This window comes from Lolium perenne, chromosome 7 (genome assembly GCF_019359855.2).
Source record: "Lolium perenne isolate Kyuss_39 chromosome 7, Kyuss_2.0, whole genome shotgun sequence".
Lineage (NCBI taxonomy): Eukaryota > Viridiplantae > Streptophyta > Magnoliopsida > Poales > Poaceae > Lolium > Lolium perenne.
In genome coordinates, this window is record NC_067250.2 from 41,645,948 (window position 1) to 41,668,635 (window position 22,688).

Sequence of the window (22,688 nt, forward strand, 5' to 3'; positions counted from 1 at the left end):
TACCAATTATCAGTGTGTGGTGGCCCGTATAAACATACTACGTACTGGCTGTCTCGCCTCGTGAAACATGAGGACACGTCTTCCGCTTGATCATGGCCGACGAAATCGACATGGATTAGAAGTTATATGTTGACCATTGAAGAAATACTCTTATGTACACTGCATAAATCTGATGGGCTCAACTAGTGTGTACAACACAACACACCATGTTATTTATTTATTTTGCGAAAAATTCACGGATCTATTGATAATCATCAATAGAAGTATAAAAAAATAAGAGATAGGTTATTGGATAACCTAGCGACGACTACAAGAACCCAAGTGAGCCGAAGGCCACGCCCCTCTCTGACGGGAGCCGGATAAAGCTTGTTGTAATAATAATTGTTGTAGTAAGCAACAGGAAATCATCGTGACATGCCACGAAAGCAGTAACCATCGTCAATGATGAGAACCATATGTTGGAAAAGATAAAGTTGCAACTACACCAACAAAAACAAAAATTGACCAGATCCGGGAAGATTCACAGGACACATAACTTCACGCGTCCTCTGTCCGTGCTAGGTGCACCATTAAAGTGAGAATAGAGCAGGAAGAATCTTATTCTAATTTTAGGATGTCGTTATTGCTTCATCATTCTGAAGAAAACAGAACCAAAGCCCTCCTGCCGGCTGAGAGACCATGGTCCTCACCACCTCTAAGGCTCCAAGGGCCGCGGGAGGCAGAATGGACCGCCAGTGTGGACCGCCAGTGAGGTGACCGAAACCCTAGATCAAGATCGCGGTTTTCTCTCCCAGGTGGGTGATGTACCAAATGAGAATTTCTAAGGCCGCGTGTGAGCCAAACCACGGGGGTGCCACCCCGGCGTCATCTTCTTTTTTCATGTCATCGCCAGAGCAAACTGCATGCTCGTTTTCAGAGGAAAAGTTTGACAAGATTTGAGGATTCTGCTGCACGCGCGTGCACGCCCTTTTCACGGTTCCTGCTATTGTTGACGACTTTGGCGTTTGTTTTTTTTTAGTTGGATTCTATCGTAGTAAGGAAACTATTGTTCCTTTTTGAGTTGCATGCGCATGCTGCTCACCAGATGCTTCTAAGCATCGCCGTTTTCACAACATGGCAACAACAAATATGTCAACGATTGATGTGCACCTCTCATATACTTGCCTGCTCCAAAGACAATAGCTTTTAAAGTTTTCCAGGAGCATTGACTTTTTTAAACAGAAAAAAAAAAAGTTGAAACGTGAAGCTAACAAACGAGCCGTCCACCAGCAGTACGCGCGCACACACCTCCACTGTGGTTTCTTGGATTCATCTCGATCAATCGATCCATTCCATCGGCTCTCGCGGTTGCCATATTCTCCGGCCCTGTTAGGCTCCGCAGCACCATCCAAATTTCCAGCACCCGCTGCAACCACAAGTTTAGGTCGCCAGTCACATCAGTCACGCTCTGTCCTGCACATTACGTAAGGAGCAGATCAGATCAGCGAATCAGAGTATACCAGAATTACTCAGATCATGTCCATATTCACACGAATATATACGTCTCTTGTTGTGGTGTATCTTTCTCGACAACACGTACTATAGCAGATTACCTAGCTAGATTAATTCAGGTGATTGATGAGATGTGAGGATCGGCATTTTGCAGTTAACCTTGGTATAAATTTGTAGTCGTTGATCCGTAGTGTCTGTGTATCGACCAATGACCATTGAAGAAATATGGAATCTTTACAAAATTCCACTAGAAAGAAGCTAATTAAACATGACAACATAAGTTTGACCAGACACCAGTTACACACCACCAGGCACGGGTAAAAGGGTCAAGTTCTAAGAAACGTAATTTGCTGGTATACTTGATTTTTGCGCGCATCAATCAAAGTTCTCAATCTTGATTGGAGTTATATCGTCTGCCACCTCGAATTTGCCCACCAATCGAGCAAAAAACACCATCTGCTGCTCCAAGGTGAACTTGATGTTTTCAGCCTGTTCCAAGTGGGGAAAAAAGGAGGTTAAAATCCACAAGAACCTTGAGAGTTAACAGGGTTGAAGGTGCAGAAAGGTAATTAGTGCAGTGTATTCAACCTTGCGGAACCCATGCTGCTCTCCTTCATATTCAACTAACGCAACAGGCAGGCCCCTTTCTTTCAAGGCCTTGTATATTTTGCGTGCCTGATCTGGTGGTACAACCTGCAAAACATTTAAGCGTGTGAAATATTTTGCCAGGGTATACTTCAGCCTCACATTTCCGCAAGCTAGATGCAGATTCTGATTTTACATAAACTAGAGCAAACTTTTGGTTTGTGAGATTGCATCACACTTCACAAGGAGATGTTGCACTGATAACTCATTTTAATGGAATCCTATGAATACCTTATAGGATTGCTTTTCACTTTGATAATTTTGCCTCCAAACTTTGGCATTCAGTTCTTAACAAAGGGAATCTCAGGGTTACACATAATACATTGCTTCCGCAACCTTTCCAGGGTCAGGTCCAAACTTGACAATTTCTTTAAGATATAGAATGTGAATATGGATTTTTTTTTATCTGAAGTACAAGATGTTATAAAAGAGCTAGGGAAGCGCAGCCATTAGTTTTACAGGAGGAACTACATTATAACCATCCAAAGAATGGAGTGGCTAATCTACAACAGAAGAAACAGAATCTTAAGGGTCAAAAGTGCTAGCTTGTATCTGTCTGCTGGATATTGGTTCCAACTAAAGGCTGCAACTTACCTTTTAATATAGTCAGGGTTGGTCTCATATATAACTGTGGTATGTAATAGAAACAGACATATACATGGTTCTACTAACTCAGAATTCATGATAACCCATGTGGTTGGTGATAATCACCTACCTTATCATCCAACCCTTGAAACAGAATAACTGGGCATGTAAATTTATTAACAAAGTTGATTGGAGATCTCTCATAGTAAGCCCTTTCATTTCCTGAAAGGATATAGTGGAAGAAGTAATCATTAACTCGTACCAAAGGGTGGGTATCCTTTTCCAAAACAAAAATGATGAGATACTTTCTTACCGACAAGATTATCGATATAATGGGACTCAAATTTGTGAGTCTCTGCTCTCAACAAAGACAAATCACCAATCTGCTCATCAATTAAGCAAGAGAGTTAACTATAATGTCTATATAAACAAAGATAAATAATATATAACTAAATTATAGGTACCAAGATGGCACTAACCAACTGCATTATGCAATCAGTCTACCAATGCAAATGACAAAGTATAAGCAAGCATTGGGATTTTTTTTCTTTCTGAAAATAATCCCCTTTTGCGAGAGCTCGGGTCTATGCATAAGCAAATGAGGAAGGCCCCGTAAGACCTTATTGGACAAAGCCACTCACACAAACAGCACAGCCTTTGGACAAGCTTGTGCTTGATACGTATAAAAGAAAGAGCAATAGAAAAATGAATGGTCTGCCTCTAAATTTCATTCCCTTGACACATATATAAATCTAGTTCAATTAACAATCGACTTAAAGACCTTTTTTGGAAGAAATAAGATTCGAAAACATTCAAAATTGACTCTTCCATCTACTAATTATTCACAACTTCATCCTTGGTTACACAAATCACGATACTGGATGGACAGACGGTGACCAGCAGCATTATGAGAGTGCCACGATGACTAAGATTTGATCATAAACCCTAGAAGGCACTCCTTGGACTTGTGCTCAAAGCCAGAACATAAGTCCTGAGTAAATTCTTGAACGTACTCCCTCCGTAACTAAAAGTAAGGCGTATTTTGCTTCGTTAAGGCATGTCTTTGACCAGCAATTGCTCAAGGAATACAAGGTTAAATGACATGAAATTTGCATCACTGCATTCGTTTCCAAAAGTACATTGTTATTATAGTGATTTTGTATCACACAATCCACATATTAAAAGAGTAATTGTTGGTCAAAAACTTGTCTTAACAAAATAAAATGTGCCATAATGATCGGAACCGAGGGAGTATATATCAAGCAATAAGGCACAACAGGCCTCATTTGGAGCTTAGAAATTTCACAAGAAACAGTTCAACTCCCAAAGGGATCGGGGAAATTTCCCAAGTCCCAAACACGGTCCATCAGGGTGTGTGGCTGTGCGCAGATGTCCTTAAATATTGATGCCTGGAGCCAGACACAGAAATGCAGCTAGTCACGCAACCTATAGTTGGACAAGGACTAAGAGTCTAATCTTTGATCTCTCTTTTAGAATAAAAAAACATGTTAGTGGTGCTGCTCTGGCTTGGCTCCTTTTTTTATAGTCCTGTCTGCCCCCCTCCGGTCCACTTTCCTTATGTACATTCCCTCTAGTATAGTATAGCTCCTTCCTGTAATTATTTTCCCTTTTTAACAAAACTTACTGTCAGTGCCTCCCATACAGTTTAGTTATAGCTTTCATTCACATTAAGGAAAACAACGATTATAGTTTCTCTGCTCTTTACTACCTGATGAGAGTTTCTATTATTTGAGATAAGCAATACGTTTCTCTTCTCAGTGTAGGGTTTAGCATCTGCTGTGGTCTGTTCTGCGACAGAACACTTCATTTCCGTTTTATAATGAAACGGAAAAAAATGATGTTATTTTATATTGAAAAAATATGATGACTGATCAAAGGTAGCCAAATGGACAAATAAATGTAACTCTGGTTGATCAATATACAGGTCATAGTAACGATCTAAGATTATACCATTTTGAGACTCCAGGAACTGTTTATGAGAAAACAAATATAAAAGCTGCAGAGCCCATTGAGTATCTGGTGAATGTTTGCCTATAGCAGCCCAACAAACAATAGATCCTGAAAAGATAGAACTTACTCCATACAAAGATGCTCCAGCCTTGAATGTATCTCTGAAAGCCAGTGAAGCTAAAGTAGTGTATCCGCCTGCCGATCTCCCAGTTATACAGAGGCGCTGTTCATCTACTTTCCCATTCTCCACCTTACAATAAAAGGAAGGTGCATTTAATCATTGCTAAAAAATGCTACTACTCCCTCCAGTTCAAAATAATTGCACAAAATTGGATGTATCTAGACATATTATAACCACTGATGATAGGAAGTACCAGGAACTTTGCACAGCTGCAACAATCATCAACATCAACAATACCCCATTTCTCCAATAGTCTCTCTCGATATTCTCTCCCATAACCTTCAGTTTATGTTTCAATACACGTTTAGCTTATAGTAATAAAAAAATCAAATGAACCTAAAGCCTTTATTATAATCAATAGCCCACAACTAACTAATAAAGAGTTTTCTACATGTATAATAAGGTGTAATCTGAATATTAGAGGTTATAGGACAGACCGGTGCTTCCTCCATAGTTAACATCAAGAAATGCCCACCCTCGACTTGTCCAATACTGGACACTAAGGTCTAGAACAGCACGCGTTTCACCTGTAGGTCCTCCTGAAAATTGTGGGAGATATCAAAGCTCCATGGTTTTGTTGTCATCATGGAAAATGGATGATCAAGTAACTCACTGAACAAACCCACATTTTTTAATGACATAGACGTAAAAAACACAAAACTTTTTCCAACCGGGCTTCCACCCCTTTCCATTGCAATTAACGGAAAGAACAGGTTCAAGTTATATTTACAACAGAGAGGGGTTAGGGAGAGAGGGTAGCGAGCTGGAGCAGTGCCAGGAAACCCACTGCGAATACTCGCCGTCGAGTACCCGCTATGGGGCGAAAACCTGACACCACTATATCATAGTTCTAGCCTAACAGGGTTTAAACACAAAACTTGAGTATGAATAATTACATCGAGACATCAAAAAGGTTTGTTAATTCCCTTACCATGTGTTTTGACAAGCAATGGAGGCTTTTCATCTGGTAAACCTTGAAACATTGGATTCAAAGGTGGGTAGAAATAGGCATAAGCATTCTTCCCAGGGCTGGATGTAGGGAACTCGATAAATTCTGGGGTGCTGAAGAAAGGTCTATACTGCACAACATCTGGTGAGGAAGACCAGACTATTGAGAAATTAACTGCTTTTGTTTTGTTCTCATCCAAAGTCACCTGAAAGAGTTAACGTATGCGATGCATCAGTTGATGCACTACTACATCATAAATACATAACCAAAAATGAGGATACCACATCCTGGAAACCTTTGCAATTGACAATGGAACACTTGCAGAGGCACCTTCGATATAGAAGAAATCATCTCCAGTTACCTGTCATACCGTAGAAGAGGTCAACACAACCACGAGTTAAAACTGAAGTTAACACACCACAGTACATGCATGAAACAAAAACTCAAATAGATGGCACACAGCTTCTGTCATTCTGATGCTTACCACATTGTATAAATCGGAGAAGGGGGTGTCGAGCAACGAAACAGAACCTGAATCACAGTTTAGAACACCAAGATATGACTTTCCGAGCTGCCTGAGTGACATTGGCACTGGGATCATGGAATGGTATTTAAAGATGCTTTATTAACAGAATACAACAACTTTACAAAATTATCAGAACCTGTAAGTAAAAACGATATGATTGCTCCTTCCAAGAAAATCGTAAGAGCTGATGCCAAAAACCCACAATGGTCTTGTGAACTCAGCATCTAATGTGTAAACTGGAACAATTTCATTGGTGTTTTCAACCTGATACAATGAAGTGGAGATATTTAATGGAAGCAAAGATCAGATGATGAGAAAGAATGTAATATTTAACATGGCATGAGTCGTGAGCTCTGAAGTTATTACTCCCCACGACACAAAAAACCAACAGTGTCATCAAAATGTATGAAATTAAAGAGCTCAGGTACTGAGAGAGAACCAAATTACCCATTTATAAATGTTCCAGAATCCACTCCCTCTGTCAGTTATGAAAAACAGTTCTCCTGCAAGTTAGCATGTATTAGAATAATTTTGTTCCAAGCCATGACAAAATTATGCTACTCAGTAGTCAGTGGTCACCTTCTTGTCATGGAAGCAAATATATTAACATGAAAGTTGTATAAGATATCAAACAGTTCAATCACTAGGCATTGTCAACCGTGAACAAAAGGCCTAGAAAACAATAATGCATAAACCCGTCGAGAGAGAGTGGCTAACAAAGTTAGGCCCAGTTCTTTTTGGCTACGGCTTATGCATAAGCCAGTCTAGCTTGAGCTGTCCACAAAAACGGTTGTGAAAATAAGCTCAGCAGAAACTGACCTCCAGTTCTTTTGGGCTTTCATTGTCTCGGCTTATTATCTAAGTTGTCTGGTAAAAGTTCTGTAATGCCCCTGAATATTTTGTACTATTAGCCTAAAACTATAGGGAAAATTGAACACTTCAAAAACAAACAAAAAATCTCAATTGCATACATCTGATGCGCAAATACAAATGCTGGTTGTCATACAATAGTTGAACAGATCGTCACAACATGAGCCGTGCGTACATACAACTACAACCTAAGCTGAAATTATCCAATTTATGAATTACAACCTAAGCTGGCATGTTGCTTGACCCTGCTCGATCGGTGGTGGATGTGCGCGTTCCTGGTGGACCTTTACCTTGTGGCCGCCGGAGTGGAGAGAAGGACGGACGGAGGAGGTAGCGCTGGTGGACAGAATCAGTACATCGCACCTGGCCGGCAAGCTCGACCTCGCCTGGATCCGCTCGACCTCGCCTGGATCCGGGCCAACGAGGTGAGGCAGGACTCCGGCTTGAGGAGGACGGGCGAGGGAGCAGCAGCGAGGGGCCGGAGTCGCAGCGCCGGTCCTAGGCCGCAGCGGAGGGAGGGTCGGCCGGCGAGTTCGAGCTCCGCTCGATGGGCCGAAGAACGCGCAGGGGGTTGCCGCAGGATAAATCTGCTCCATGGAACGGATGCGGGGAGAGATGGGGATCTACTTGGCTACGGACGGCGTGCGGAGGCGGCAGGCCGGAGCAGCCAGGTCCGGCGGCGGCGGAGATGCGTGGGAGGCTGTCGCGAGCGGGAGGTCGATGGGGTGTGCGGTCCTGCGCGGTTTGGATGGATACAGACATAAAGATAACCTTTCGTTCCAGCGTGGTGGCATTTTGACGTAAATAGAGTAGCAAATAGGGGTATACTCATATAACGATTCGGTGGAGCTCGGGAAGCTGTGAAAAGCTGGGGTAGGGTGGCTTCCCCCCACTACACAGGAATGGCCGAAGCCGGCTGCCCCCCACAACGGCTTAAAATCAAGTTCTTTTGGGCTGTAGCTTATTTTCACCTCTAAGCCATTGAGAAGCTCCAAAAGAACTGGGCCTTAATCCTGTATAGTTTTGTTTTCCTTTCTTTTCCTTTTCTATTGTAGCTCTGCTACCACCTGTTTGCTCCCGTCTTCTCGACGGTTTTCTTCTAATATATAATGACGCATGCTTTGGCATGTCTTCGAGAAAAAACAACAATGCATAAAAGCAGTTGTTGGTTAAGAACAAAGTGCTGTACTCCAATACTGAAGATAAACTAGTTTCCATACCATGATACAAAATACGATGGTCTATTTAATTAAAGAAGCTCCATAAAATGTTGAAACAGTAGTCAGACCAACAGAAATTAGAGTCGTGAAACTCAGCATAATATAACTTCCAATTCCATCATCAAACCAAAGAGTGTATTGAAGACATGAAGATGCACAGCTATAAAATATGTGATAAAATATGTCAAGTTCGCAATACCATATTTCCTATCCTTTTTTCATAAAAATCTTTGTTCAAAAATGGAACTTCACAAACAAGACAAAAGAGAAAAATAATACACTAATCAGAAACTTCTGTCACTCAAGTAAGAACAATATCTGAGAAAATAGCAAGGAATATAGGGAACTTTAGCTGGTAAAAGACACCTTTTGGAGACCATTTAGGTTCAGCAGGGGATTCCACCAGCATTGGATTGCCACCAGCAACACAGACCCGTTTGGACAAGTCTCTGCACAAAAACACATCAGCAACAGTTAGAAAAGACAATTCCCGACAGTAAATGGAATGTAATGCTAGAGCTTGGTGAAACATACTAAGACAACAAGCGCAGTACTCACTAGTCAGTACCATGATGCAAGCTCATACATTATATGACAGAATCTCATTATATGAAAGATTTTAGGAAAATGCATACACTGTATTGTTCGTTGGTTGGAACAAAAATATGCAAGTCCAAGTAGAAACTGACATTAGAAGAATGTCACTGGATGCAGATTTCAGGGCTGTACTGGTCTAGGATTTTATCTGACTTCTGATATTTTAGTTGTTCAATGGAAAGGGCGGGGACAGAAAAAATTTGTTACCCAGGGTCATGTGGTTGAGGTACATCACCTAAGCGCAGGAAGCACAGGGAGAAATTTGGGAAATTTGCGCATCTCTCTTAATTCATCTTGTGCCATTATATAGGCCAGGCCAATCCAATACTTGGATCCTGAAGATCTTATCTAAGGGGAAAAAAGTATCTAATTGTAATTTAAGGAAAAAAATAGAAGGCATATCTCAGCTAGTTTTTATCAGGGGATCTCAGCTAGCAGTACTCCCTCTGTTCCATTTTAATCTAGCACATCTTAAGAAAAATCAGAAAAAATAGTAATGCATTTAGTAGCACTACTTAGATATGTGAACAAGCAAGCCAACCTACATTGAACGTACATCCAACAACAGAGAGAGCTGGACTGCTTCGTTTTGTGTGTTCTTCTTGACTAAAAGCTGGAATGTAGATTAATATGGAACAAAAATTTGATCTAGAATGTACTCCCTCCGTTCCTATTTAATTGACTCGAATTTAGTACAAACTTGTACTAAATCCGAGTCAATTAAAAAAGAACGGAGGGAGTAGATTAAAAGAGAACGGAGGGAGTAATTGTGACGCCCCGGAACCGGTACCATGAGGATTCCGGGATCGCCGAAATCCGCACGATATCGATTTAGAGACGCCCTCCTACACGCCGTGCGCGATGAATCACACACGTGATGCAAGAGGAATTACCACGAGTAGTAACATTACAACAGGTTTACAATAGAGCCCACAAGAAACATATATTACAACAACTCCAACGAGTCAAGATACAAATATACAGCACGAAGATCCGAATCATACAGAAGATCAAATACGTCCGAGTACGGACAAGATACAAATTGGACTAACAGTCCTGAAGATAACCAATGGCGTCCATAACCCTGCCCAGGCCAAGCTGGAAGGGTAACCTTGCTAACATCGTCATCTCAAACCTACGAAAGTCGGGGCAAGGGTTGCCGACAAAAGGGAGAGGAGAGACAAAAGAGAAAGAAATGCAAGGATAAGTACCAATGGCACATACTTGCGAGACAAGACCAGCTGTGCTCGCTGGTGGACGGTATAAACATCGCCCGGCTATATGGTGGAGTTTAGCGGCAGCAAAGCTTGTACTAACCGATAGAGACACGCTACAACATCCGTCTAATCAGAGAAGATAAGAGAGCGCATGAGATAACAACTAAATACTACACAAACATAACCCAGACGATTACACATATCCCCTTCAACAAAGCGAAGAAGCAATGTAAAGGCATTCAACGGTGGACAAGTTTTATTATATTTGTTGTAGGAATGCTATATTACTACGCAAGTTATTATCAAATTATTAGCAACAACATAAAGGTGTAAGTTGTTCTCAAGCCATACAGCTCCAAGCCATCCATAACTGCGGACACGGCTTATCGATAAGATGTACACCCAAATGTAACCATAGGCATGCTCGAACCCACTTAATACAGGTGGAGTCTCACAACAAGACCATTCCCAATGCAAGAGAACGTTTAAGGGGAGCCACCCCACTAAGCTACCCGTGACGAAGTTCGGCCGTACTCCGATACAGACCCAGAGGTTTGTGCCAACGGCTAAGCTAAGTGTGAACAACCTGCTGTCGCTAATCGTTCCACGAGACGAGTACATTACAGAATATAAACACCCGAAGGCAACAGGAAGTAAATCGTGCATATGAGCAAATAAAACCAAGGTTGTGGTGGAGGGGAGGACCACGGCAGCGCACGCCATCTGCGTGAGGTGCTCCCATCGCTTTCCGGAGTGACGAGGACGGAGGAAAAAGAAGGAAGGAGGCCGAAGGGGTACGCGGGCCAAGGTGGGTTGGGCCAGCGCTGGGCCAGGGAGGGAAGAGCTGGGCCGCCTTGGTTGCTGCTGGACTTGGGCCACTGGGAGAAGAGGACTGGGGCAGAGAGAGAGAGGACCCGGGAAGGGGAGAGGGGTTTTCTTTTTTTTTCCTTTTCCTGTTTTCCTTTTCTCTTTTGTTTTATTTCAGAAAACCTGTTTTTTGCAAATTGATTTGAACCAGCACCAACAAAAGTTTGAGTTTTGAATATAGGGTAGAGATAGAGACAAAATAAGAGCCAAAGGTTTTATAATAAAAATAAAATAATTTTGTTTTAGGGTTTTCATAACAGAAAAGGAAAGAGGAGGTTTTATTATAAACCCTTATGAGAGGGAAAGAAAATAACTAGGGTTTGTAAAATAATTTTATTTATTAAAACCATGGATGATATGATGCATGATGCCATGATGATGCATAAACAAAAAAGAACAAGCAATTCTAATATGGGTACTACCCGGGGCCGTTACAGTAATGCCATCTTGATTCACTGCTACTGGGGGAGGGGGCACCCTGGGTCTGGGCCTGGCCTGTCAGCTGTAGCCTGTGGCCATGCCCCCACATGACATAAAAGGGCAGGAGATGTTTGGCTTTCCACTGTTAACTGTTCAAATGTGTATCATAACTACATGTTGTAACAGACGAGTTTTCCTGGAGATGTTAATACATAAAGTGGACTAGAGGGGGGGCGCGTAGAAATGCAGAATGTATCTTCAGATAAAGTGCCTGGCTATCCATATTGAGGTGATGATTAACTACGTTCTTTTTATTTATAATGTATCCTGCAAGAAAAGACAGCATGTTCCAGTATCCAGTTCAAAAGATAATTCCACTTACCCGCTTTCAGAAAAGTAGCCAACCCAGAGTTCTGATTTATCCCATGCCATGTTTGGATGACCCCACTCAATCCATGCCATCCGCTTTTTATTTTGATCAATTCGAGGAGAAGCATAGAAGTCATTCCCACTGATCAGCACCTTTGGTTCTTCAATACAGAAAAATATGTGAGATATTTTTATTCAAACCAAAGTAAGCATCAAACAAAACAAACAAAAACTGAGATCTACTTGGTACAAATTACAGAATTATCTACTTACCATGGACATCCCCACCGCTTAAGTTTACAGATGCAATTGTTGTAGTGGGATTCAAGCTACTCGTCCGTCGATCTATCAAGAAATTTGAGCATGTCAGAGTTCAGCAGTTCATCCTGCAGCTAGACACACTGCATGTAAATCTGTAAACAAATCATATGTGAAGTACCTTCCATCACAGTAACATAACGGCTGAAGTGTGGATCAAAGACTCCATCAGCATAACTGACGTCAGGTGCACCATAATCAGGTGTAAGAGGCGCAGGTAGACTAGCAGCTGATGAAGGGAAAATGATCATATCAAATAATTTCAAATAAAAACACCATAATTAATTTGCGAAGATGAAATGTTACTAAATAATTGGTTTGAATTAGTGTCATTCCCTACAACCCTCCCTGGCCATCTTGTATACCCATCCTTGTACAGCCTTCTTGCTTGTACAATTCATAGTTAACAAAACATATACACTTGATGTCTTGCCTACAGTTTTCAGTAAAAAAGATACCCTACTTTTTCTATCAGATCATTTCATCGGCTGCCAATGATAAGTATTAGACCTAAATGTAAGTTTTCCTGCAATCAGGATTCACGATTCGTGAGGATTAGAGCAAAGAGCTTTAGCTAGCCTACCTATTGATTACGATGTTGATGATCTCACGAATAAGGGTTTTAGGCACTCAATCCGAGCTTCAGTACTATAATGTATCATGTAAGTTGGCATCACTCAATCTAGCCCTCTCCTCCATCATACTTTTAGGCACATTGCTATTCATATTACCCATTTGAATGAACAGTTGAACAAAGTATAATCTATGCAGTATAACCTAATGAAGGAGATGTAATGGAATATAAGACTAGCATTTGATGGAGACTAAACGTAAGTAAGAAAACTAAACATCGTATAATTCCAACTTAATCACATTTCTTTATTGAAATGATAAGTCACATGTGGATTAGAGTGACGTTGAACTAACTCCATTCTAAATGCTTACTATCCCACTTACTTTCGGTCAGTTGCTTGTAAAGACGCTGATCCTCATAGTTTGAGAAAAGAACAACATTATCTTGGACTGCAAATGCACCACCTCCATATTCTTGAGCCAGAGTGCGTGCTGCAAATTCCTGAGGTATGACATCCACAGGCTTGTCACCCTCCTTTACAATAACCATACGCCTGAATACACAATTAGTTAAATATGGCCCAAAATATCCAATTTGAGTCTCCACACAAACTAACTGAGACCTAACAAGATTGAATATGGTTGACCAATAATAAGCACGAACATAATGTAATTGACATATGCCGAGGAGTTTGGCACGCGGCCCATGGTGTCACTGATTTTGAATGAGGAAGGATGTGTTAATTTATCATTCAGTTCGTCTGACACCATTTTATCTCATGTGCAACATGGACACGCCTCAGGCTTGGTACACTCTAGGTTCTAAGATTGCATGTAACTATTGGTAAAATCCATCAAGCAACTGCATTCTCATTTTCAAGTCTCATCATTCACATACTCTTGGGCATGGGCTATTGTAATTTTCTTAGACAGACAAAAACAGTTTTATCATAGTCATGGAATCAATCTCATTGGAGATATCTTCCCTCTTACTGGAATGGAGAGAGAATCATTAATCTGCCAAGAATCTCAAGCTCCGTTAAACAAAGAAAATGATTCCAAGTAACATTTTCCTTCATATTCAGCTATATTCACTTGCTGGTGATAGAACTACTCAGGCCAATGGATTTAGATGTTCCCACAAGCTACGAAAACAAATCCGTGTATGTAAACTTGCTAAGAAATCACCAGACTGCTCACCTATTCGAACACGCAGAAGGTAAAATAGTAAAGGAAACATTGAGGATATATTGCATTAATCGACACCAGAACCAGACTTTCGAGGCAAAAACATACTGCATCGGCCAATTAAGCACTTAAGCACGGAATCAGTGCTCACTCACCCTTTCTCCTCGGGGCGGCCCTCGATCCATAGCAGCCGACCGTCTCCGGCGAGGGCCATGCCCCCGAGGCGCTTGTCGGCGCCGGAGACGACATCCGCGGTGATGGGCGACTTCCAGGACCCGTACGGCGCCGCCGTGGGCTTCTCCCCGGCCGCGGCGGCTGGCGACGGCGCGGTAGAAGCGGAGGAGGAGGAGGAGGACGACATGCGGGGCGGCGAGGCGAGGGCACGGCGGAGGGGGGTGCGGGGGAGGGCACGGAGGACGAGCGCCGGGGCGGAGGTGGAGCAGGCCGCGGGTAAGATGGAGGCGAGGAGTGACGCCATTAATTGGGCGGCGTGGACTGCGATTTTATATAGGTTTTGATGAGGGTTTTGCGGCTATTTACTATAGTGCAAGTGCAACATTATTCTACCCACCTTCTCGAAAATGAAACCAAATCAGAGCATACATTTGTATCCTTTGAATCTTAGGCCAACTTCAAGATAGAAATATGTACATAAGACTGGTCATAGTGGTAAGTATCATGTAGTAGTATGATACTCCTACATGATATTATCTCTATAGTGGGTAGTATCATGGAGTAGTATCATAGTTATGCTATATTTGTTGTTTTTTAGAATCTCAATGCAAATTTGTGTAGTACAAGATTTGTTTAGCATTAATTTTTCTCGTTGTTTGCGCTATGAGACGGTATCTACCTATGTTACTCTAATCTTCTCCATCCTCCTTAATTAGCTGCCACATTAGCATTTTTGTGGGACCAACATGCATGATACTAGCTATGATACTACCACTATAGCTAGCCTAATGGTGGAGTGTACTATGAAAGGTTGAGATAGTGTTGACTGCCAAAACCCACCGGCGGGCAGCGACTGTCAACACGGTAGAGCCGGGAAGAGCCTAGAGCTGCGGCTGGCTGAGACCCCTCCGAGCGACGGCCCGCAAAGCTCTTCTGGTCACACGTCCGATGCGAAGTGCAAGGGCGTGCCACCTGACATATACCTGGTCAGGAAGGTGATGGAGATGCCTCGCTTAATTTCCTGCATGGCATACACGTAAACATTAAATACGAGCCTCGATCGGCTCTCAGGTTATCCTGTGAATCGGCTCAAGGAGCCGATCCACCCATGATTCGTACGGGGTGCACGAATATATGGTGGTCCTGCTTGATCAAGATAAAGCTAATGAGATCTACGACGATTTAGGGTTTTCACCGCATAATCGGATCATCCTACTCCAGGTTGGGCCTCGCGGCCACGCACGGTGATCGTAAGCCGATCCTAAACAAGGCCTAAAAACCAACATGAAGTTGATCCCCGGAACATCCTGTTTAGGACTTGCGAACGACACCCTACGTGCCGCTGGATCCTCCACCCCTTCGTAAGGCCTAACCATTGCAGATATTAAACTAATCCTTGCAGAGCAAGGAGCAATCGTAACGGATCAGATCTACTAAATAATGATCAAGCGGGGTGCCGCCCCCACACCTGAGATAGGTGTGAGGGCGGCTAGACATGCAAGGGTTGCACTACGCTAGCATGTTACGCGAAGAACTATGCTAACCCTAACACATCTATGATAACTACGTTGCTCGCCATCAACAAGGCTTCAGTACGAGCAATGCATGAACAACGTGGAGCTTGTCGCCTAGATCGCAAGATGCGATCTAGGCAAAGATGTCGCTACGGATAGAAACCCTCGAGACGAAGGAGTTGGCGATGCGCCGAGATTGGTTTGTTTGGTTGAACGTGAGTTGTTGTTTATTCCATAAACCCTAGATACATATTTATAGTCCAAATGGACTTTCTAACGTGGGAATAATCCCCACCGTGTACGATACCAACTCTAACTTCTGATCTAAGATACAATCTACCATAATTAAAGATACACGGGCAATCGAGCCCAAACTCCTCGTGCAAGGCCGCTTCAGAGATCTTCTACGTGTAATCTTCCAAGCCCATCTCTCTTACGGCCCACCTCCTGATTTGGCCAAAATCCGGTGATAACACATGCCCCCTGGTTTTGGCAATGATAATTCCAAAACCACTGTTTTTCCTCTCGAAGGGTCATGTCGTGGCGAGCAGAGCCGTTGCAAGATCCGCTATCATTATGCCCCGCCTTCTCGCCTTCTCTCGCAAAATTCGATAACTCGGCATCACCTCCTCGTAAACCGCAAGGGCATTAATTCCCACCAGGCTTCTCATTATTTAACCGTGCCGACTGATTAACTCTCTTTATCCCCTTCCTCTGTTCCAGCCGTCGGCACCCAAAAACTCTCTTCTCCCTCAGCCATGTCGTCTTCTTCCTCGTCTTCCGTCTCTCTCCAATCCTCTTCCTCAGCGAGTTGGTCCCGCAGCACGACAAGATGGAGGCGTACAACCGCCGGGCTCCCAAACATTGGGACAAGCAGGAGTGGGACTTCGACTTCGTGCCGGAGGGTGAGGACCTCGTCTGGTCAGATGGGGCCATGCCCCTAACAGACGGGGAAGATGACCTACGGTACCTGGTTGACGGAGCACTGGAGAGCGGCGACGACGACCCTCCCTTTCGGGGGTAAATTCACATCTGTCACCAAAAGAGAAGAAGAGGATGTCGAAGACGAAGACATCTCCTCCGACATGAAGAAGGGACAGGAGGACGACACCTCCTCCGACGAACCGCCGGCGAAACGCATCCGGGCCGGGGCTTGGTCGACGAGGACGATGATGATGACGAGGAAGAAGCCTCCGCCGAAGGTTACTGAGCAAAGACCGAGGGATTCGTCGACAGCAGCAATGAAGGCAGCTACCTCAGCGACGGCGAAGACGGCAACAGTCCTTAGAATAGGGACCTACTAGCATAAGATTAGCGTAGCAATCTGTCCCCTTTGTTGAACAATCGGCTCCTCTTTATAAGAAATCTCATTATTAATGAAAAATTTCTTTTGATTTTGCCAATGTTCTTTATGTCGACTCACCGATTTTCCTCATCCGACCTTGATGGTTGCTAACCAATGCTTAATGACCAGCGAGACAAGCTAATTCAATCATCCTTCCAAGTTAACTTCCAAGTTAGCTAGCCTCGCCGATGACAATAGCTCTGGGTGCAGCCGAATTAGCTTGTCAATTCGGTCAATGCTCGATGAGCCGATGGCAACGCATCGGTCTCTCACAATAAATTTCAAGATAGATCCATCCGGACTCAAACTCCCGGTCAAACAGGGCCAAGCCATAACCATGTTAAACTTAGCGGCAAAACTCCTGAAATAATGCCCAGCCTCCTCATTAACCATAAATTTCAGACATTCTTCCGCCGCATCCTTCTCTTCCAGATCCTCTTTGCCTTCAGGAGAGTCCTAGGACTATTGCTGGATCAATTCAAACGCCGAAGCTGCCACTTCTGCAGAACAGGCATTACTTGTCCACAAATTCCCTCGTGATGGTATGCAGTGACGTTTTACAATCCTGCTCTGTTTTCTTACAGCAACCATTTCTCGAAGTCAAATCGAGATGCAGAGCTAACCGATTTCAGCAAAATCGGCTTCTTATAGCAAAGGACCTTTCGGGGCAAGCTGCCCCCCGAGCCTCGGTCGGGGCGAGAATAGCAGTGAGCCGACCAAGTCGGTCATCCTCGGTCTCCAACTCGTGATGCAGTATCCGCCGATTCCAACAAAATCGGTTCTTCAGAGTGAAGCAATTTCCATGCGAGCTGCCCCGAGCTTCTCCGACTTACATCTTGTGCTGGCTGATCAGATCGGCTCGTCATCTTTGGCAGGCAAGTAACTTCACGGCGAGGATGCCTTTGAATTTCGATGCCCTCCAAAACTCCGGACGTAACAACCCCCGGAAGTGACAATACCAAGTCACCTTGGCCAAGCCTTAGGCAAAAAACGTTACGACCGATTGCTTCGTCATCGGCTGTTCTCCTGGTCCTAGAAGAGATATGCTCCCTTCGTTAGGCTCATCCTTACCCCGACTTGCTCTCGTCGTTGGTCGTGGTCATGACCCTCAAATCGCCCCGGCCGATCTCAGTGCACGAATACTCGCAAAGAGAACCCGGAGATCCTTTGAAGAGAAGATCCACTTCTGCTCCATTGATCCTCTAATTATCACAGCCATACTTCTTGAGTCGATGGCCATGCATCGGCTTTTCGGTAAAAAATTTTTTACCGGCCGATTTTCCTCTAATCGGCCCCTAGTGTTTCATTGTACACATGTTTGCTGCACATGCTCATCGACTATATGCCCCGAGCCGAATCTGCGGTGTGACTGCAGATGTCGGCTTTATGATTAGCTAGGCACCGCACTTGCACGTCGGCCCCGCAAGGATTCGTGCTGGCTTTCACCCGCCGATGTAGCCGCTGCCCAAGAGATCGATGTTGAGCACAAGCGTAACATGTGGTAAAGATAATTCGGCCGATTGCTTGGAATCGGCCTCCATATCGTTGAAGCGGCGATCGAAGGTTCTCAGAACGTCCCTTCATAGACTTTTGGGGCCGATCACAAGGATCAGCCTCATCGCGTTTGCTCATCACTTTGCCTCAGCTACATGGTCGTGCCGGTGGATAAAACCAGCTTAACTCTTCCCTTCGTCACGTCGATGCGCTCGCGATCGTCCAAATTGATACCCGAGAGGGGTTCTTGGCCCGCTTCCCATGCGTTCATGCCGGCCGTTGAAATTTCTACTGAGTCATCGGCCCGGACGACCTCTACCTCATCTCCATCCCATTGTATTATGCATTGGTGCATCGTGGAGGGAATGCAGCGATTGGCGTGGATCCAATCTCTCCCTAGCGTAACGATAAGTGCTCGTGCTATCGACGATGAAGAACGTTGTAGGGATAATTTTCCTTCCTACGGTCAGATCCACGTTCAGAACACCTTGTGCGTCAGATGCTTGGCCGTTGAAATCGCTCAATGTCACATTGGTCTTGATTAGATCTGAGCTAGAGCGTCCCAGCCGACGTAGCATAGAGTATGGCATGATGTTGACTGCCGCTCCGGTGTCCACCAAAGATCTTATTTACAGTGCCTCCCATCGATGTAACCTCGCAAGTACAGGGCCTTCAGATGTCTGTAGCTTCTTTCTCGTGGCTTTTCAAAGATGACCGGCCGTGGGCCGCAGTCCAGTTGTGCCACAGGTGCTTCATATAACCTTGGAGCACTAAACTCCGTTGGAAGGATGAAGACCATGTTTGTGCCAGCCGATGTATCTTCATCGGCTTTCTTTTGCTTGGGGCGCCACTCTTTTCTTTGCGGCCGACCTTCTTCGTCCAGGGTTCGCTCAATCCTTGCGGCCAGATCAGGTCGTGCCTTCCTCAACGTGTGCAGGTACAATCTTTCAGCTTCTTCCAGCCCACGCAGACGCTGAACCCTTCGTTTTTGGGAACGGCTGAGCCCATCAGGGCACCACCTGGGCCGATGATACTTATCTTCTTCACCATCGTCCTCTAGTTCCTCGAGATCTTCCATCCGAGTGGATTCAGCACGCTTGTCCCGAGGCGGGAGAGGCCCTAGACGCTTGAACACGGACACGTTAGCTGCATCCTTCTTCCTTTGTTTGCATTCTGGGCAGTTCTCGATTGTTGGCAATCGGCTCACTCCTGAGTCCCAGCAATGTTTGAAGAAAGGGCAGTCCCAGTGCCTATCCATGTCATCTTGCCCCTTTGACCTTCCTCCAGCGTGACGATTGTACCCGTCGTTGCTTCTATCATGCTGACGGTACCTCCTGTCCTCTGCATCAGACCGACAATTTCTCTCATCATCTACGTCGTAGCGCCGACGTCGGTCGTACCGTTGCTCATATTTGTCGAGGAGATGCTCGGAAAGTGGATGTTGATACCGCACGCTTCTCACTTCCTCCTGTTTTCGCCGGAGTCCCTGATGTTGTGGCCTGGTTCGTGAGTGCCCAGTTGCCACAATCTGGCACATACGTGCACGCGTATCCGTGAGGGATCTCCTTAGGCGCCTCGGGCAAGAACTGGTAGTCACTAGGGTCACCACCAATCTTGTAGACGACGAATGCCGGTGTAGCCGGCACTTCTGGTGCTGCCAACGCATATGGCAGCGGTGGACGGGACTGGAGTGGCAACTCTCCTTGATGCGTCCCGAGAGCTGGTCCTGACGGCGAGTACTGGTGCCTCATGATCTCCTGGATCACGCGAAGAGCGACACGCTCCAACGTGTTGACCAGGTTCTCAGAGTGGCGGTGTAGCGAATGAGCCACCAAGTAGTTGATCTCCTGCCGTAGGCCCCTGGTGCGTTCCTCCGACGGGGCAGAGAGGTCTATCCCATCGAGTGCACCTTCCGGTGAGAACCCCTTCTATCTGATGCCATGGGAACGGGTTCTCTGAAAAGAGCCGATGAGGTCGGCTTCGAGGGTGACTTTGATCTCGTCATACCTCTTCTTGAGCTCGTCGGGCAGCTCCTCGTAGGTGACTGGCGTGCCGTCCGCCATCTCAGATGTAGATGGCGATGTGGTTGATGTAGACGATGGTCCCACCGGGCGTGCGTAATGTGTTGACTGCCAAAACCCACCGGCGGGCAGCGACCGTCAACACGGTAGAGCCGGGAAGAGCCTAGAGCTGCGGCTGGGCCGAGACCCTCCGAGCGACGGCCCGCAAAGCTCTTACGGTCACACGTCCGATGCGAAGTGCAAGGGCGTGCCACCTGACCTATACCTGGTCAGAAGGTGATGGAGATGCCTCGCTTAATTTCTGCATGGCATACACGTAAACATTAAATACGAGCCTCGATCGGCTCTCGGGTTATCCCGTGAATCGGCTCAAGGAGCCGATCCACCCATGATTCGTACGGGGTGCACGAATATATGGTGGTCCTGCTTGATCAAGATAAAGCTAATGAGATCTACGACGATTTAGGGTTTTCACCGCATAATCGGATCATCCTACTCCAGGTTGGGCCTCGCGGCCACGCACGGTGATCGTAAGCCGATCCTAAACAAGGCCTAAAAACCAACATGAAGTTGATCCCCGGAACATCCTGTTTAGGACTTGCGAACGACACCCTACGTGCCGCTGGATCCTCCACCCCTTCGTAAGGCCTAACTATTGCAGATATTAAACTAATCCTTGCAGAGCAAGGAGCAATCGTAACGGATCAGATCTACTAAATAATGATCAAGCGGGGTGCCGCCCCCACACCTGAGATAGGTGTGAGGGCGGCTAGACATGCAAGGGTTGCACTACGCTAGCATGTTACGCGAAGAACTATGCTAACCCTAACACATCTATGATAACTACGTTGCTCGCCATCAACAAGGCTTCAGTACGAGCAACGCATGAACAACGTGGAGCTTGTGCTGCCTAGATCGCAAGATGCGATCTAGGCAGCATGTCGCTTACCGGATAGAAACCCTCGAGACGAAGGAGTTGGCGATGCGCCGAGATTGGTTTGTTTGGTTGAACGTGAGTTGTTGTTTATTCCATAAACCCTAGATACATATTTATAGTCCAGCGGACTTTCTAACGTGGGAATAATCCCCACCGTGTACGATACCAACTCTAACTTCTGATCTAAGATACAATCTACCATAATTAAAGATACACGGGCAATCGAGCCCAAACTCCTCGTGCAAGGCCGCTTCAGAGATCTTCTACGTGTAATCTTCCAAGCCCATCTCTCTTACGGCCCACCTCCTGATTTGGCCAAAATCTGGTGATAACAGATAGTTAACCAAGGGTTTGCAACAGAAGATTGTTTTCTAAATTATCTCTCTGCATTGTACTACAAAATTGTTTTGCTCGAAATAAATCCATAAAAGCAACCATCTCGAGTGGCATGTTTTCTCAACAAAATGATGGATATGGAGCCCACATGGATTCCTTGCATCAAAACGGTTTTCTAACCCACTTTTTTCTCTTAAGAAAACACCGTGTATGGATTTTTTTTGTTGCTACGAGTCGTCGTCATGTGATTGACGTTTTTCCTTGATATATATTCACATTATGAAACAATCATGCTAATAAGCTCTTGTATCTGGAGTACATTAAATGTTAGTTCCTAGAATATTTTTCTTAGAAACCAAAGTATGCGAGTATTACGGAACTAATTGCATCCACACCCCATATCCTATGTTGTCCCTTTGAGTTTTTCTTTAAAAATGTAAGAACATTCATGGATATGAGTTTAGGTTCCACATATTTTGACCATTTGTGACCTGTGTGAAAAAGAGAAGATCTAAGTGAACAGTATCATGTGCTAATCACACTTTTTTTTGCATGCTGCACATTGTCATATTTTTGGATCAAATTTTGTTGGTACAAAAGATATGGCATAACCAATGTCCATGCTAATTTTCTACATTTTATTAAATCTTAGGAATGCATCATGCAACATGAGATGCAGGCGCAACTAGTATGGGATTTTAGGTTCCCAGTTAAATGGTTGTTCCCAAAATATGTAGAGTATTTCATCTTGCGGGTGGAAATCCCATGGAAGGCTAACTTGGAAAAAAAAAATCTTAGTTATGCATAGTATGTGCACATTGCGCCAAAACTCGCCAAGGCCAACAGCATACGCCTCCTATGCGGCCGTTGCTAAGTCTGC

The 22,688-nt window shown here is 44.6% G+C and overlaps 1 protein-coding gene across 2 annotated transcripts; it reads right to left on the bottom strand.

Annotated features, from left to right (window-relative positions):
* Positions 1-1,023: 1,023 nt before the first annotated feature.
* Positions 1,024-14,484, bottom strand: LOC127317724 (acylamino-acid-releasing enzyme). 2 transcript variants are annotated; one of them, XM_051348321.2, is made up of 19 exons: positions 14,143-14,484; positions 13,184-13,353; positions 12,348-12,455; positions 12,182-12,253; positions 11,922-12,069; positions 8,805-8,887; positions 6,796-6,851; positions 6,485-6,612; positions 6,307-6,397; positions 6,118-6,183; positions 5,805-6,027; positions 5,311-5,412; positions 5,067-5,152; positions 4,820-4,942; positions 3,035-3,104; positions 2,852-2,943; positions 2,080-2,184; positions 1,851-1,980; positions 1,024-1,447 (listed from the first exon to the last, which is right to left on the bottom strand). In XM_051348321.2, exons 1-18 carry the CDS (start codon positions 14,463-14,465, stop codon positions 1,867-1,869), a joined length of 2,160 nt encoding a protein of 719 aa, XP_051204281.1. In that variant the 5' UTR covers positions 14,466-14,484; the 3' UTR covers positions 1,024-1,447; positions 1,851-1,866. The 2 variants fall into 2 exon arrangements, with proteins under 2 accessions (XP_051204281.1, XP_051204280.1); XM_051348320.2 differs by having other exon boundaries at positions 1,024-1,452.
* Positions 14,485-22,688: the final 8,204 nt, after the last annotated feature.

Coding starts and splice junctions, on each gene's coding strand:
- LOC127317724 (XM_051348321.2), bottom strand. CDS start 14,465: ATGGCGTCACTCCTCGCCTCCATCTTACCCGCGGCCTGCTCCACCTCC. Junction 13,354..14,142: donor GGCCGCCCCGAGGAGAAAGG/GTGAGTGAGCAC, acceptor TTGTGTATTCAG/GCGTATGGTTATTGTAAAGG. Junction 6,398..6,484: donor CATATCGTTTTTACTTACAG/GTTCTGATAATT, acceptor AATGTCACTCAG/GCAGCTCGGAAAGTCATATC.